At 55.1% G+C, this 13,660-nt stretch overlaps 1 protein-coding gene across 2 annotated transcripts in view; it reads right to left on the bottom strand.

Annotated features, from left to right (window-relative positions):
* Positions 1-3,417, bottom strand: part of SSBP3 (single stranded DNA binding protein 3) — a 164,408-nt gene extending 160,991 nt beyond the window's left edge. Inside the window, exons 1-3 of one of the 2 annotated variants that reach the window (XM_047871910.1) lie at positions 3,239-3,417; positions 2,159-2,231; positions 1,873-1,934 (exon numbers count right to left, since the gene is read on the bottom strand). In XM_047871910.1, the coding sequence (XP_047727866.1) occupies positions 1,873-1,934; positions 2,159-2,231; positions 3,239-3,294 (191 nt within the window). In that variant the 5' untranslated portion in view covers positions 3,295-3,417. The remainder of the gene's footprint in view (positions 1-1,872; positions 1,935-2,158; positions 2,232-3,238) is intronic. The other variant, XM_047871911.1, reaches the window with a different exon arrangement.
* Positions 3,418-13,660: the final 10,243 nt, after the last annotated feature.

Here is a 13,660-nt window from a genome sequence, read left to right as displayed (position 1 = left end):
AGCCCTCCTCAGAGAGGCCTCAGTCCACCCATCTAGCCAGAGGGGAGTGGGGTCAGGGGGAAAGCCTAGACCTCCCTGCCTCATCCCCCTCCAAGATTTTGTATGGTCATTCTAACACTGTATCACCTGAGAACAGACAAATCACCTGTCAGCCAGTAAAACCTTATACAAACCCCGGTATTTGGTATTAGTAAGGGCCTCTGGGTTAGGAGCCCAAGGCCCAGGGCTGGGCACCCACTTGAAGGAAACGGGCCCCAGAGCCTAAGTCTGACTCCTGGTCTGGTGCTCCTGTCCCCATCACAAACAGCCAGCTCTGCCAGTGTCATCGGAGGAGCCATACCATTCAAGGGGTGTGAATCCCGTGGCCTGACCCTCTTAGAATCAGGGCCACTGCTTCCTCCCACCTAGAGAGCCTCGGCTCATTTGTCAAGTAGCGCAAGGCAACTTCTAACTAACCAGACCACAGCCACTCAGAGCCACCACTGCTCTCCACGTTCCTGGGGCTGAGACAAGGCGGGAGAAGACTGCGAGAGGGATTACGGATGGAACAAGAAAATCGGGGGCTTCCAGTAGCTGCAGAAGGAGGCTCAAAAACATTCCTTTCTGTCCCCTGAAGCTGCACACGTTTAACTCCGCCACACACCGAAGACTTCCAACACTAAAAACTCCGCAGCTCCTTCTCAGTAACTTCTACCTATGAGCCCAAGTTTCTGCAAAATTCACGATGATCAGACACACCAACCCCGCTCACACAGTCCTCTCCAAAAACCACCAGAGAACCCATCACCCACTCCTACAGGTAGAACCCTTACGCCACAGCACGGCAGTTCCGAGGTTGGCAGAAGTAATTAAAAACTCATTTTCTCTGTGCAAGTTAGAACAGACACTTCATCCCCCCGCATTTCGATTCAAAGAAACTTGAAACAGTAGCCTGAACTGGTGGTCAGGTAAACGCGCTAAGATCCCAAGACATGGCACAGGGACCCTTCTGAACTCCCACCAAAATATCAAAAGCCACTCTGCTTTCTTGTCCTTTTCAAAAGGATGTCAAAGACTCCACCAATCGGTCCCGCAAAACATCCAGCTCTTACACTCACAGCAATTCACTCCTGCTGACCCCTAAGCCGCCTCCTGCCTGCTGCAAAACCAACAAGGAGATCACACCTGCTGAGGTCCCACCCTGAAGGGCCCCAGGAAAGGGTCACAAATAAGGGAGAGCCAGGAAACTACATGCACTCTGAGAGGTCAACACCAATCAGTTAAGGTTCTCCCTAAAACGAAACTTTGTGGCTTTAGGGATGCTGGGGGTAGGGCCCACAGAGGAGAGGAAGGTCCAATCAGTCTGAATCAGTATCTTTAAAGGAAGTGGCAGCCCCTTCTTGCTTTTTCTGAGTGTGCCTGGGAAAGGCCCCAGTAGATTTGCTCTCTCAAGGTTTCAAACTCACAGAAGAAAAAGGAAGGGACAGGCCAGTTGTAACACAGACCTGGTATCCTCTCCACCCCACCCCGCCCCCACTCCCTCTAATTAAAGCAGCATGCAGAACTGACAAAAATCCTTCAAGGTTTTTTCAAGCCCCTGCTTGGTACCCCAGGGAGAGACAGAAAAGTAAAAGAGTTTCTGTACGAACACTAGGCACGATTTAGTCGCTTCTCAATAGGAGGAGAAAGAGAAGGCAAAAACTTCAGGCACCAGCCTCTCCTGCCCTTCTCCTCCTTCACCAGTTCTGGTCTGAGCGCCTGCAGGTGCCCTGTTCTGTGCCAAGACTGAGGGCTAAGGCATGGGGGTCTGTTCCACGCCTCCCGTCTTTGTTCACTAGGATCCTGGGCTCAGAACAAAACAAACACACACACAAAACTATCACGCAAACTTACCACCACCACGAGTGCAAAAACCCAGGCGGTTCTCCCAACGTGATGTTTTTTTCCCATCGAATCTGGAAAGCAGAGAGCAGAGACCACTTAGAGGAGCAGAGAGGAAGGGTGCGCTGGGGGCTTCCCAGAGCCAAAAGGCTGTGAAGACCAACTAACAATAAATGCCAAAAGGTGATAAAAATTCAAAATGGTGGCCACAGTGGCTGCTCCTGAAAACAAAGGCTCTAAGAATAGTGGGGAAGAAGGGGTGTCCAGAAATTGGGTGGCTGGGGGGAGTTCCACTCACCTCTGACAAGAAGGTCTGTGCAGATTTCTGTGCTCCTACGTGCAGTAAATATTCGTAGACGTATAAAGCTAACCTGGAAAGTGGGCAGGGGGCACAAAAAGAGAGGGAAGACGTCAGATCACACAGGGCGCTCGCTTCTGGACCTTGCCAGCCGGCTTCCAGCCCTGTCTGCGCTGTCCCATTGTGGCCCCAACCAGAGGTGAGCAGCCAGCTCGGCCATGCCCTTTGGGGGGGGGGGGGGGGGTGGGGTGGGTACGCGGGTGGAAACAGTTATCGGGTGGGTACCAGGCGACGCGTTGCCTCGAGCCGTGAGGGCTGGAAAGCAGCCCCCAAACTTGAACTTCCAACTGGCATCGGAGCCAAAACCATCTAGGTCTCTCAAACTCGAAAGCCTTCCGACCCCAGAGCCTCCCTCCTTTTCCCGACCCACTCGTTGCCACCGCCACCCTCTCCCTAGCTCTGTGGGTCCGGGGAGACTCAGTCCCGGACTCCGGGGTGCTCAGTGCGCTCTGGAGAGGGCAGCAAAGCGCCACCCTCACCACCTCCCCCCCAAGCAACTGTCCCCCAAGCCCAGGGCCAAGCCGGCGCCGCCGTCCCTGCCCAGCGCGGCGCCCGGGAGGGCGCGGGGCGGGCAGCGAGGCAGAGGGCAGGGAAGGGAGAGGGCTCCCGGCCGAACAAAGCCCCCGGCACGCACTCCTCACGCCGCGGGCGGACAAAAGGAGCCTTCGGGGCTGCAGAAGCCACGCGCCCCCTGCCCGCGCCCGCTGGGCAAAGTGCGGCCGCCGCGGCGGGCGCCCAAGCCGGCGCTCGGGACCTCGCCCACCCCTCTCCGCGGGCCCCCGCGGCCGGCACGCCCCGCGGCCACCAGGTGCCCCCTCCCCCGGCGGCGCCCCCCGACGCCCCGGCCTCCGCCGCCTCCCAACAATGGGCTCTCCCACGCCGCCCGCCGCGGCCTCGGGGAAGGGGCCAGGCAGGCGGCGCCCGACCCGGGGCGCAGCAGCCCCCGCCCGCCCACCTGCCTCCCACCGCCCTCCCGCAGCCCCGCGACGGCGCGGCCGCCACTTGGAAAATAGGGCTTACTTTTCCCGAGCCTGCCCGTCCGAGGGCACCGCCGAGCCTTTGCCTTTGGCAAACATGGTTTGCAGAGAAGAAGGCGCCGAGCCTCGCCGCCGCCGCCGCCGCTACCGCTCCGGCTGCTCCCGAGCTGTCCCCTCGCTCCCGGCCCCCTCCCCGGCCTCGCTCGCTCGCCCGCTCGCGCTCTCCTCGCCGCGCTCCCCTCCCTCCCCCCCAGGCGCTGGCTCCGCGCTCTTTCCAGCTGTCAAAGCGTCAGCCCCGGCCGCGGCCCCATCGCCCTGGAACTCCTCCCGCGCCGGCTCGGCCTGGGGTGCCGCTGCCGCCGCCGCCGCCGCTTGCCCGCCGGCCCGGCCGCCCGCTGGCTCGCTCGCGCGCCCGCCCGGCTCCGCCTGCGCCGCCCTCTGCGCCTCCGGCACCGCTGCCGCCGCCGCTGCCGCTGGTCTACTTGGAGCTCAACCGAACGTGGCTACCCGGGCGAGGAAGCGAGGCGGGCGTCAACGTCCCGCGATTGATGGCCGCTTTGGCCAATCGGCGCGCGGGGGCGGGCCCGGCTGCCCGGGAGGGACGCCCTGTCAGCGCCCGGCCGCGGCAGTCCCCGCTGCGGCCGCCTCTGCCGAGCCGCTGCCCCTGCTTCTGCGGCCGAGCCGGGGGTACCCGGGGGCGCGCGCCTCTCTTTTCTGTAGCTGTGGGGAGGGGACTCGAATCGGGCTGGGGGAGCTCTGGTCTCCAGGTCCCGGCGATGAGGGGGTTTGGCCAGCGGGGACCACTCCGCGTGCGGGGACCACTGGGGGGTGGGGGGCGCTGCGGTAGCGTCCGAGAGGAGGGGGCGCGGACCCCTAAGCGGAGCGCCGTCGGCTCCCTCCCGCCACGTCCCTCTCCCTTATCTGCCCCTCACCTCCCCCCCCGCCCGGCCCGCGCCGGCCCAGCCCTTATCTCCCCCTCCCCCTTGCCTACCCTCCCCCTGGGCTCCGACCCCGACCCCCACCCCAGACTCCAGGCCGCCCCCCAGCCGCCCCGCCCCCGGTCCTCCCTCTTGCCCAGTCCGCCTTCCGAGCGCCGGGCCCGGGGCTCCACGCTGAGAGCTGGGCGGCCCGAGCCGGCGCCGAGGCGCGCGGCTGCTCCTTTACTACATCATTAAAATACTTTGGAAAGCCCCAAAGTGGAGTCGCGCGAAAAAGGTCCTTGGCGTGCTTTGGGGAGCCTGAGGGAGAGGACTGGGGACTTGTGCTAAGAAAAGGGAGAGTGCTCCTAAATTTATAAGGTCCGCCAGCCCTGGCTAGTTAGCCCCTTGGCTTCTCCACCGGAGACGGTACCGTTCCGGGGGACGGGGGCATCACCTGGGCGCCCCGCGACGTGGAATGCGCGCCACTGAAATCTGCAAACTTCAAATAAATGGAGCTAAATTGGGGAGTAAGGGGGGGGGGGAGATGAGCTTGGGGGGGAGGGGAAGCTTCCATTGTCAGTGACCCAGGTGTACAATGGGAAATGGGGGGGGGGGGCTGGAAGAGTGACCCAGCTATTTGCTGCTGACTCCTCTTTGCCACGCTGAGAACCCCGAGTACATACTATGAGTCCCTTATTAGACCAGAAACCAGAGAAATAGGGGAAGACTCCCCCATTTTCAGACTGCTTTTAGAGCGCCGTTCTCTTTAAATACGATAAAACACTGTCGGCACTGTCTCTTTAAAAGAGTCGAGCAGAAAAAGCTGTGTAAGCGCTGATTGGCTGCCTGTTTGGATACATCTTTAGGGGAGCCTTGAAACTGTTAGCCTAGGTTGATTTTTTTTTTTTTTAACTGCGCTGTTCCAATAAACAAGTAACGCCCCTCCCCCTAACATGCCTCGCACCAAACAATTAAAGGATAGGTCAGTGTCCTGGGGAAAACACGTTTCAAGTAGGAAAACTCAGAACTAAATTTCAACAAAATAAAGAATAATTCCCTGCCATTAAAGTTTGTTCATTTTAATCTTTTGAAAAGAGAAAAGGGGCGTTTAAAAGAAATGCCCCTCAGCAAACCGATCTGCATTGGTTCAGGAAAGAGACTCAGTGCATTTTTGGAATAATGTTCTACTCAGTGTAACTGCCTCCCTAAATTAGAATACAGCCAAGGCCCTACGGATGCTTCTGGACGCACTGTGTTCTCTGTGTAGAGAGACCTAGAGATCACCCGGGAAGGGGACAGAAGAAGGGAAATACTGAACCCTAGTTTACGGTTGTTTGTATGCTAGCCCCTAGTTTAAAGGTTGTTTTGTGAATGAGAGAAGCATGGAGGTTGGGAGGGAGTTGATATACAACGATAGAGGAGAGAAGGAAATAATTACAGTTATTTTTTCCCCTAGGCGGTTTAATTTAATAGGGCTAACTTAAGGTACCTTAGAGCCCACACTAATTAAATTGGCCTGCTCATACCCTTCCCCTGGACTTCTATTTTTGATGGGCTAGGAATGGCCAAGGATGGCTTGTCAACATACTGACTCATAAGAAGCCTGACTCATCTCGGGTCTGCAAGGCCCACAAATTATGAGTATCATGAGCATCGGTCAGGTCCTGGCTAAAGGAAAACACTACCCTTCTCTGGCTCTACAATGGCAGTCTCTACCAAGTTGGCTAGGCCTGATCAGCCCCAGCGCTGCAGCACAGACCTGTCTGTTGGGGCATCATTTTCCTCATCTTAAAATGGGAGAGGAGGGTTAGAAGATCTTTAATGTTTCTTGAGATCCTAAATCTCATGTTTATGATGCTAATTTCCCTTCTGTAGTTTTCTTCCCCCCCCCCCCCCCCCCCCGCCGAAAAAAAGGACTAGCACCTTCTTCCCGAGCACATGTGGCAAGAGGAGTGGCATCCAGGTTCTGTACCAGATACTCTGTCCTTGTGGTCTGCCGTTTGCTAGGGCCTGACACAGCATGAGGCCCCATATCAGTAAGTTTGTGGTGCAGCTAAAAGAAACAGCGGGAGGGAGGACCTGAACAGAGCAGAGAGCCCCCCAGCCTGCTGGAGAGAAGGAAGCTGATGAGCCCCTGGGAAGCAGAACCACTCAGCAAACCCCAACCAGGTGTGCAGCTGCTGGCACAATGATCCAAGATGTGGTCAGATCAGAAGCCAGTCCAAATACCCAAGAACAGCATTCAGAACCCCAACCTACCTTTCCCCCCTGCATCCCTGAGCTCCTCCGGCCCCAGACCACATCTTTGGGCCTGGTGTGTCTAACTAGAATGCCTCCCACCCCAACACCTCCCTTTGACCATTCCTTAGGGCCAACATCTCCTATGCCATCTTCTCCTCCAAAAACCTCTTTGCTTTTCATTCCTGGAGCAAAAGTCATCCATCCCTCGCCTTGGTCTCATTTTGCTTGAACCTCCATGGTGGCTCTCCATTCATTCTGTCTATTGTTGCAGCCAGTTGTTTACTGTCTGTCTCCTGTGCCAGACCTGGCAGGGAGAGGAACTAACTGAGTCATCTGTGTGTCTCCACCACCCAGGTTTGATACCTGTGAGCACACTGACATTCAATGTACACACCAGGGGCTAGGGAACCACAAGAGGAAAAAATGGTCTTATCCTCAAAGTAGCTCTGGGTCCCTGGGGGAGATAAGAAAGGGATACCGCCAACAATAGGATTAGATAAGGCCCCTCTCCCAGCCCCACCCACCTACCTACAGCCCCCTGGAACTACTGTACTTTGTGTTCCCAGAATGCACCAGGTCATTGCACACATCCACCCTAGACTCATTCATTCTTTCTTCCTCCCTCTCTCTCTCTTTCCCTCTCTTCCTTTTTTTCTTTCTTTTAGTACATGTCTATTGAGCATCTACTATGTACCAAGCACTGTTTCAGCCACTGGGTAATAAACCAAACACAAATCCTCACTCTATAGACCTTACGCTATTGGGAAATCCTTCATCCAAAAGCCTCTTTCTGGGACAGACTCCTACTAATTTTCCTGAAATCCAGCATGGGCAGGTGGCACCTCCTCCAGGAAGCCTTCCTGGGAAACCCTCTCTGAGCTCCCAGAGTGGGCCAGGTGTCCCCTGGCAGCCCCCGTACCTCCCACAAACTATGACTGATTGCAGTCAGCTACACTGCATAGGTGTGGATGTGAGCGCACCTCCCTCACGGGAATGTTAAGGTCCTCCTAGTCGGGGAATGATGGCCATTCACCGGTGGACCTCCAGTGCCCAGCCACTGTGGTAAAAGGAGACGCAAATAACTGAGTGACCAGAATGAGGGGGAGCACCAGGTGAGGTGGGAGAGGACAAGGAGAAGTCAGCTCCAAGCTTAGGCTAGAATGGCCACTCCTTCACTCAGCTGCCAGAAAGTGGGGGGCAGAAATCCTGGGCTCTGAGGTCAGCTTGGCAGTGGCCAGGCCTCCAGAAGGTGGCAGTTAAAGGAAAAAGACTTCAGGGGCTCGACGGGGAGTTGTGCCTGCCAAGGATGTCACAGGATCTCCTTACCTCTCCCTGGTTAGAAGCTCTTTTTCAGTGTTCCTCACAGCTGCTGGGAGGACGGGGCTCCCCTCGGGGGGCTATTTGAATGGTCACCGAGCACGCAGCCCATCCCCCTCCTGCCCGCAGCCCAGTGGGTCCTGGAATTGAGTAGAGGCACATCTGGCCAAAACTTGGGCTGCAAAGGGCTCAGTCCCAGGCTGGTCAGCCCTGGTTTTAGCAGAAATTTCCCCATGGAGATCGGGGGTCTCGGAGAGGGGGTACAAAATCCAGCATCCAGGGACCTGGCTTGGGCCTGGCTCAGGGCCTCTCCGGGGGCCATGGGGCAGGTTGGCCTCCCCTGTGTGAGCCTCTGAAAGGGAGAACGTTAGCGTCTGTGTCCAGGGCAAGCAGGAGGATGCAGTGCAGGAACCCTGGGGGATTGCTGTCAGCTGTCAGTCACCACCAGCCAAGCCTGCACCCCTCGACGCCTCCGGACAGTGGAACACCACTGCTTTGAAGACTGTTTGGAGGTTCAGCGGAGATAGTAATTGGAGAAGCGTTCTGTAAATTGAAAAAGATGATTACTCCTGATGTTATTAGCACAGCAGAGCCAGCAAACAGAGAGGTGCTAAGGAAGACGGAAGCGAATTTAAGTTTAAAATCGCATGTGTTTTGAGACTTCTGATGGACACACACCTGTGCTGAGGTGTATCCTAGCAGAATGGTTTGGGGCATTTTCTGGAAGAAGTGAGTTCTATCTAGAAAGCATCTACTAAGCGCTCAGCCCTGAGCCAAGGACGCTGGAAAGTACAAGAAAATACAAGGCGAGGTCCTGCCAGGGGTGAGCAGGGAGAGGAAGCTGATGCTGTGGTTCTTCCCAGGTTCCTGTTGCGTCCCCCCAACCTCCTCTCCAGGGTGTCCTGGCCACGCGTTCGTCTCCACACCACCCTCCATGAAGGCTTCCGTGGCGTCCAGTGCTCTGTGTGTGATAGACTGCTACATCTTTATCCACACCGTTCCCCTGCCTGGAGCACCTTCTCCCAGACCAAGGCTTTGCACATCCCTCACTTCGCCCAGGTCCCCCATCTGAACATGGCCGGAGCGGTCCCTAACGAGCCTCTGTGGAATGGCACCTGCCCCCCTTCATCCTGTTCTATTTTTCTCCATAGCAACCATCACCACCTAACATATTTTATGTTTCTTTATTTGTTTTTCTTACCTTTTTCCCTCATTAGAATTTAAGCTCTGTGGGAGTTTTATCCCCCTTCTAGAACAGGTACTCGACAAAAATATGTTAAATGTTGAATAAAATAATTAATTTAACAAAGACTTTCTGAACATCTGGTATGGGCTGTGCGTCGCAGTAGGTGCTGAGAATACAGTGTGAACAAGACAATCACAGTCTCCTTCCGTTTGGGGCTCACAGCCCAGCAAGATAAGGGTTAATTCAATAGGCACACAGATAATATGACGTGACAAACTGTGCCAAATAGAGGATGTATAAGAGCAAATGACAGAGTCTGATCCCGTCGGGCGGGCGGGGGGAGGAGTGGTGATCAGGGAGGGCTTCTCTGTGTAGGTGATGGTTGAGTTCCAAAGGATGTGGGAGAGTGAACCACACAAAGGAAGAATGTTCCAGGTAGGGAAGGGAAGTCTCTGTGGCAGGGAGGAGCCCAGTCAAGGTGGAGTTCTTCATAGCCAGTCCTTGTGACAGGAGCAGAATGCCCAGCGGTTCTGCAGGTGTCCCTTGCCATGGTATCAGAGAAACCCCAGAGCGGAAAACTAGAGCTCCTTCACAGGAGGGGAGGTGCTATCAGGTAACACTTCGGGAGCTGGTTACTGTGGCAACGGCTGGAGTCCAAAGTGGGCCGACCACTTTCACAGTCCTTACAATAGCTATTAGAGCCAGAGAGAAAGAAAGAAAGAAAGAAAATAACAAGTGTTGGCGAGGATGTGGAGAAATTGGAGCGCTCATGCACTGTTGGTGGGAGTGTGCAATGGTGCAGCCACTCCGGAAACCAGTATGGAGGTTCCTCAAAAAGTTAAACATAGACCCATCAGATGAGCCACCAATTCCGCCTCCAGGAATACACCCAAAATAATTGAAAGCAGGGGCTCAAACAGATATCTGTACACCAGTGATCATAGCAGAACTATTCACAATAGCTACAACATGGACTCAACCCAAACGTCCATATCAACAGATGCACGGAAAAACAAAATGTGGGGGCGCCTGGGTGGCTCAGTCGGTTAAGCTCCCGACTTCAGCTCCGGTCATGATCTCGCAGACTGTGGGTTCGAGCCCCGCGTGGGGCTCGGTGCCGACAGCTTGGAGCCTGGAGCCTGCTTCGGATTCCGTGTCTCCTTCTCTCTCTGCCCCTAACCCACTTGCACTCTGTCTCGCTCTGTGTCTCAAAAATAAATAAATGTAAAAAAAAAGAAAAACAAAATGTGATATATCCATAGGACAAATATCATAGGAGTCCACTCATATATAGTGTGTATATATATATATATATATAGAGAGAGAGAGAGAGAGTAAATTCATAGGGACAAAAGATAGAATGGTGGTTGCCACGGATGAGGTAGGGTGAGGGGAACACGAGTTACTGGCTTCATGGGTAGAGTCTGGGTTTGGGGAAATGAAGAAGTTCTGGAGATGGGTGGTGGTGATGTTAGCACAAGAATGTGAACGTACGTACGTAATGCCACTAAGCTGCCTGCTTATAACTGGTTAAGATGGTAAAGTGTTCTGTTACATTTTACCACAATAAAAAACAGAAAGGAAAAAGACTGAGCTAAGAGTTGTGAGGGTTATGAGCACAGGAGGGGTCGAACACAGGATGTCATGGGGCTTTGAAAGGGGCACCTGAAAGAAGGGCGGGGTGGGGGGAGCGTTTAAACTTGTCCCATGTGCAGAGGAGTGGGACAGAATGGGAGGTGGTGGGAAACATCAGGAAAGCTGTCTGGACCAGGCCAGGTTGAAACTGAGGTTTGAGTGGGAGCCTGGGGGGCAGGTGTGGAATATGTTTCAGACGGAATGAATGGCGTTAATGAATTTATTCAACTGGGCTGGACCATTCAGGGCCTTTGGGTGACGTGTCCTGAAGGCAGGGGCTTTAACCGGGCATGACCTCTTTGTGCTTCAGGAAGAGCGCTCTGAGGGGCTACTGTGGAAAAGGGAGCCCTGAGGGCAGTAGGGGGCTCAGCAGCAGGTGTGGTGAGAGGTGCTGAGGCAGGTGGGATGGAGAAAAGTCGAAGGAAGAGAATTTCCCGGGGGGGCTCGGTGGCCAAAGGCACATGAGGGTATTAAAGCTGACTCCCAGGCTTCTGACGTGGAGGAGGGAGCTGCCAGTCAGGGGGCCCAGGAAGGGAAGCAGGTCTGTGGGTGGCAAGTATGAAGAGGGCAGTCTTGGACGTGTTGAGCTGGAAAAGCCCATTGGAGGTCCTGATGGAGATATCCAAGGACAGGTAGATCATAAGTCTGGAGCTCCGGAGAGAAGTCTGCCCTAAAGATGGAGCCTGGGGAGTCGTCTGAATCTAGAATTCAGGTTTCCAGCCCGGTGAGGCAGCTAAGGTGACCCAACCATAACATGTAAGAAAAAAGACACGCAGGCATGGTGCAAACAGTATGGACCCCCTCCCCCCCCGCCGCGACACACACCTGCCCCCCAACCTCAGAGCAACAGAGGTCAGGATGTTCCCGAACCCCTCTCCCCAAAGTTCCCAATTTCCTTCCTTCCCGTCTCACTGTTCTTCCGGTTAGCCTTTAAAGGATTCTTATTCTCCAGCCTCCCCTTAAAATTGTATTAGGCAAGCTATTGCTGATACAATGTTACATAACAAACAGCCCCGAAAGCTCAGTGGCTTATTATAAAAGCCATTTATTTCTCACTCACAGGTCTGCAGCCAGTCTGGGCAGCTCTGCCTCAGGGCACAGCTCGAGTCTGCTCATGGGTCTCCCTTGCTGAGCCCGGGCTGAAGGGCAGAGGCAGCCTGGCGTGGTTTTTTGTTTTTGTTTTTGTTTTTTTTTAGAGTGGGGAAAGAGCACCAGATGCCAAGTCAATCCATGCAAGCAAGTCACATGGCCGACCCAGCCTCAGTGGGGCAGGGAGAGGTATGCCTCCCAGGGAAAGTGAGGTGGATATTCACCACACAAGCTACCATGAATGAGCTGCTCTCAGTTTTGCTCCCGTTTTTGGCCTCCCGTTTTGCTTCGGGCAAGTGCAGCCATGCCCATGGCATTGACATACCTGAACTTCCATGATGATTTCCTGAATGCACCCCACTGGCCCAGATATTTTTCTCACCACCAGCCTCCTCCGCATCTGTTTAGTTAAAAGGTATTCCCACCTGGAGGTCCCCCAGGTGATTCAAAGTCCATGTGTCCAGAACTGGTCTTTATTTCTCCCCACCCAATTCCTACTCGGTCCCCGTCTCTGTGCAAGGCACCACACCAGCCAGTTCCCTGGGCCAGAAACCCAAGAGTGGGTCTCTGCTTCTTTTCTTCCTTACCCCCTCTGCCTCTGCCAGAGCCTGGGTTGGTCAGCTGGATCTAGTAAGCCTCCTACATTTTTTTTTGAAAATATTTTATTTTTGAGTAATCTCTATGCCCAATGTGGGGCTTGAACTTACAACTCCGAGATCAAGAGTCATGCTCCATGGACTGAGCCAGCCAGGTAGCCCACAAGCATCCCGCTTTCTGTCCACTCACTACCCCCACTCTCATCAATGGTCCAGCCCTGGATTATTGCATAACCCCCAACTGATCTCTCTGCCTTCAGACGCTCCCCCAACCTTCCACCCTCTCCTTGCCAGCCAGAGGGATGTGTTTAAGGCACAGATGTGACCATGGCATGCTTTGGCTCAAAACTCTTTGGTGGCTCTCCTTGTCATACAAGATGAAGCCCAAGGTCCTTAGCAAAAAAAGTTCAAGGTCCTTCATAATCTCGCTGCTGTGTCCCTTTGCAGCTTGTGGCTCACCAGCGTCCTGAGCCCCGGGAGCACCGGGGCTGGATGTGCCCCTGGGGAGTTTGCAGCCTGAGGGGGAGACACACAACTCTACTGTACGTATAATACACCATGACAAGTGTCACCATGGAGAGCATAGGCCCCTGTGCATAGGCGTAGTGCAGGCGTGTTAGGCTGGGCCAGCGGGCCAGGGAAGGTGGCTAGGAGAGGTGGCGTTCCTTGGACAGTAATGGGAGTGGAAGGCACTCTCAAGGGTAAGTTGGAGGACAGAGCTCTGAGGAGCACCAGCAGATCTGATGGAGGAGGATCTGATTAAAGTGATGGAGGAAGCCTGTCCAGAGGGGGTCAATGAGGAGGAAATGTGGGCCGGGGGGGCTGCCTAGGGAAGACAGTGCTTCAAGGAAGGTGTCGAATCCCAGATAGTGGCCAAGCAGGAGAGAGCTCTGCAGAAGCCATGACTGGCTGGCGATGGCAGTTTGGGGGAGCCATCTGGGCAGAAGTCATATCACAGCAGTGGTGGTGTGGGAGGGAGACAGACAGAGACCACAGAGGCAGACAACTCTCTCAAGACATCGGGCTGTGAAGGAGGTAAGAGGCAGGCCAGCACCCCAGGGGGAAGGAGGTTTGCTGTGTTTTGGTTAAAGACAAGAGAGACTAGAACCTGTATAGACGCCAACTAGAAAGAGCGGGTAGAGAGGGAGAGGACAAAGGTACTGGCTAGAGGCCGAGGCCCACGTTACAGTGAAGTGTCTATGAAGGGGGGACGGGATGGAGCTCGACACAGCTGGAGGGACTCCTTTGCTCCCCTCTGGGAACACAGAGATGGGGAGACTCAGCCTGTGCTCTCAAGATGCTCATGGCCTGGGGGAGGGGGCTTTGCAGAGGAAGTAAGCTTGGAGGTGGGGTTTTGGAGGTTGAGCAAGAATTCGCTAGACAGGGCAGCCATGGTGAGGGGACCCCAGGCAAGAGAGCAGCATGGGGCATGGGTGTTGGGGTAGGGGGGTGGGATGGGGACAGGAGAGGGAGACCAGGAC

Source organism: Prionailurus viverrinus, chromosome C1 (assembly GCF_022837055.1).
Source record: "Prionailurus viverrinus isolate Anna chromosome C1, UM_Priviv_1.0, whole genome shotgun sequence".
Taxonomy (NCBI): domain Eukaryota; kingdom Metazoa; phylum Chordata; class Mammalia; order Carnivora; family Felidae; genus Prionailurus; species Prionailurus viverrinus.
The sequence above is the reverse complement of the archived record's forward strand: the minus strand, read 5'-3'. Positions and strand labels throughout refer to the sequence as shown.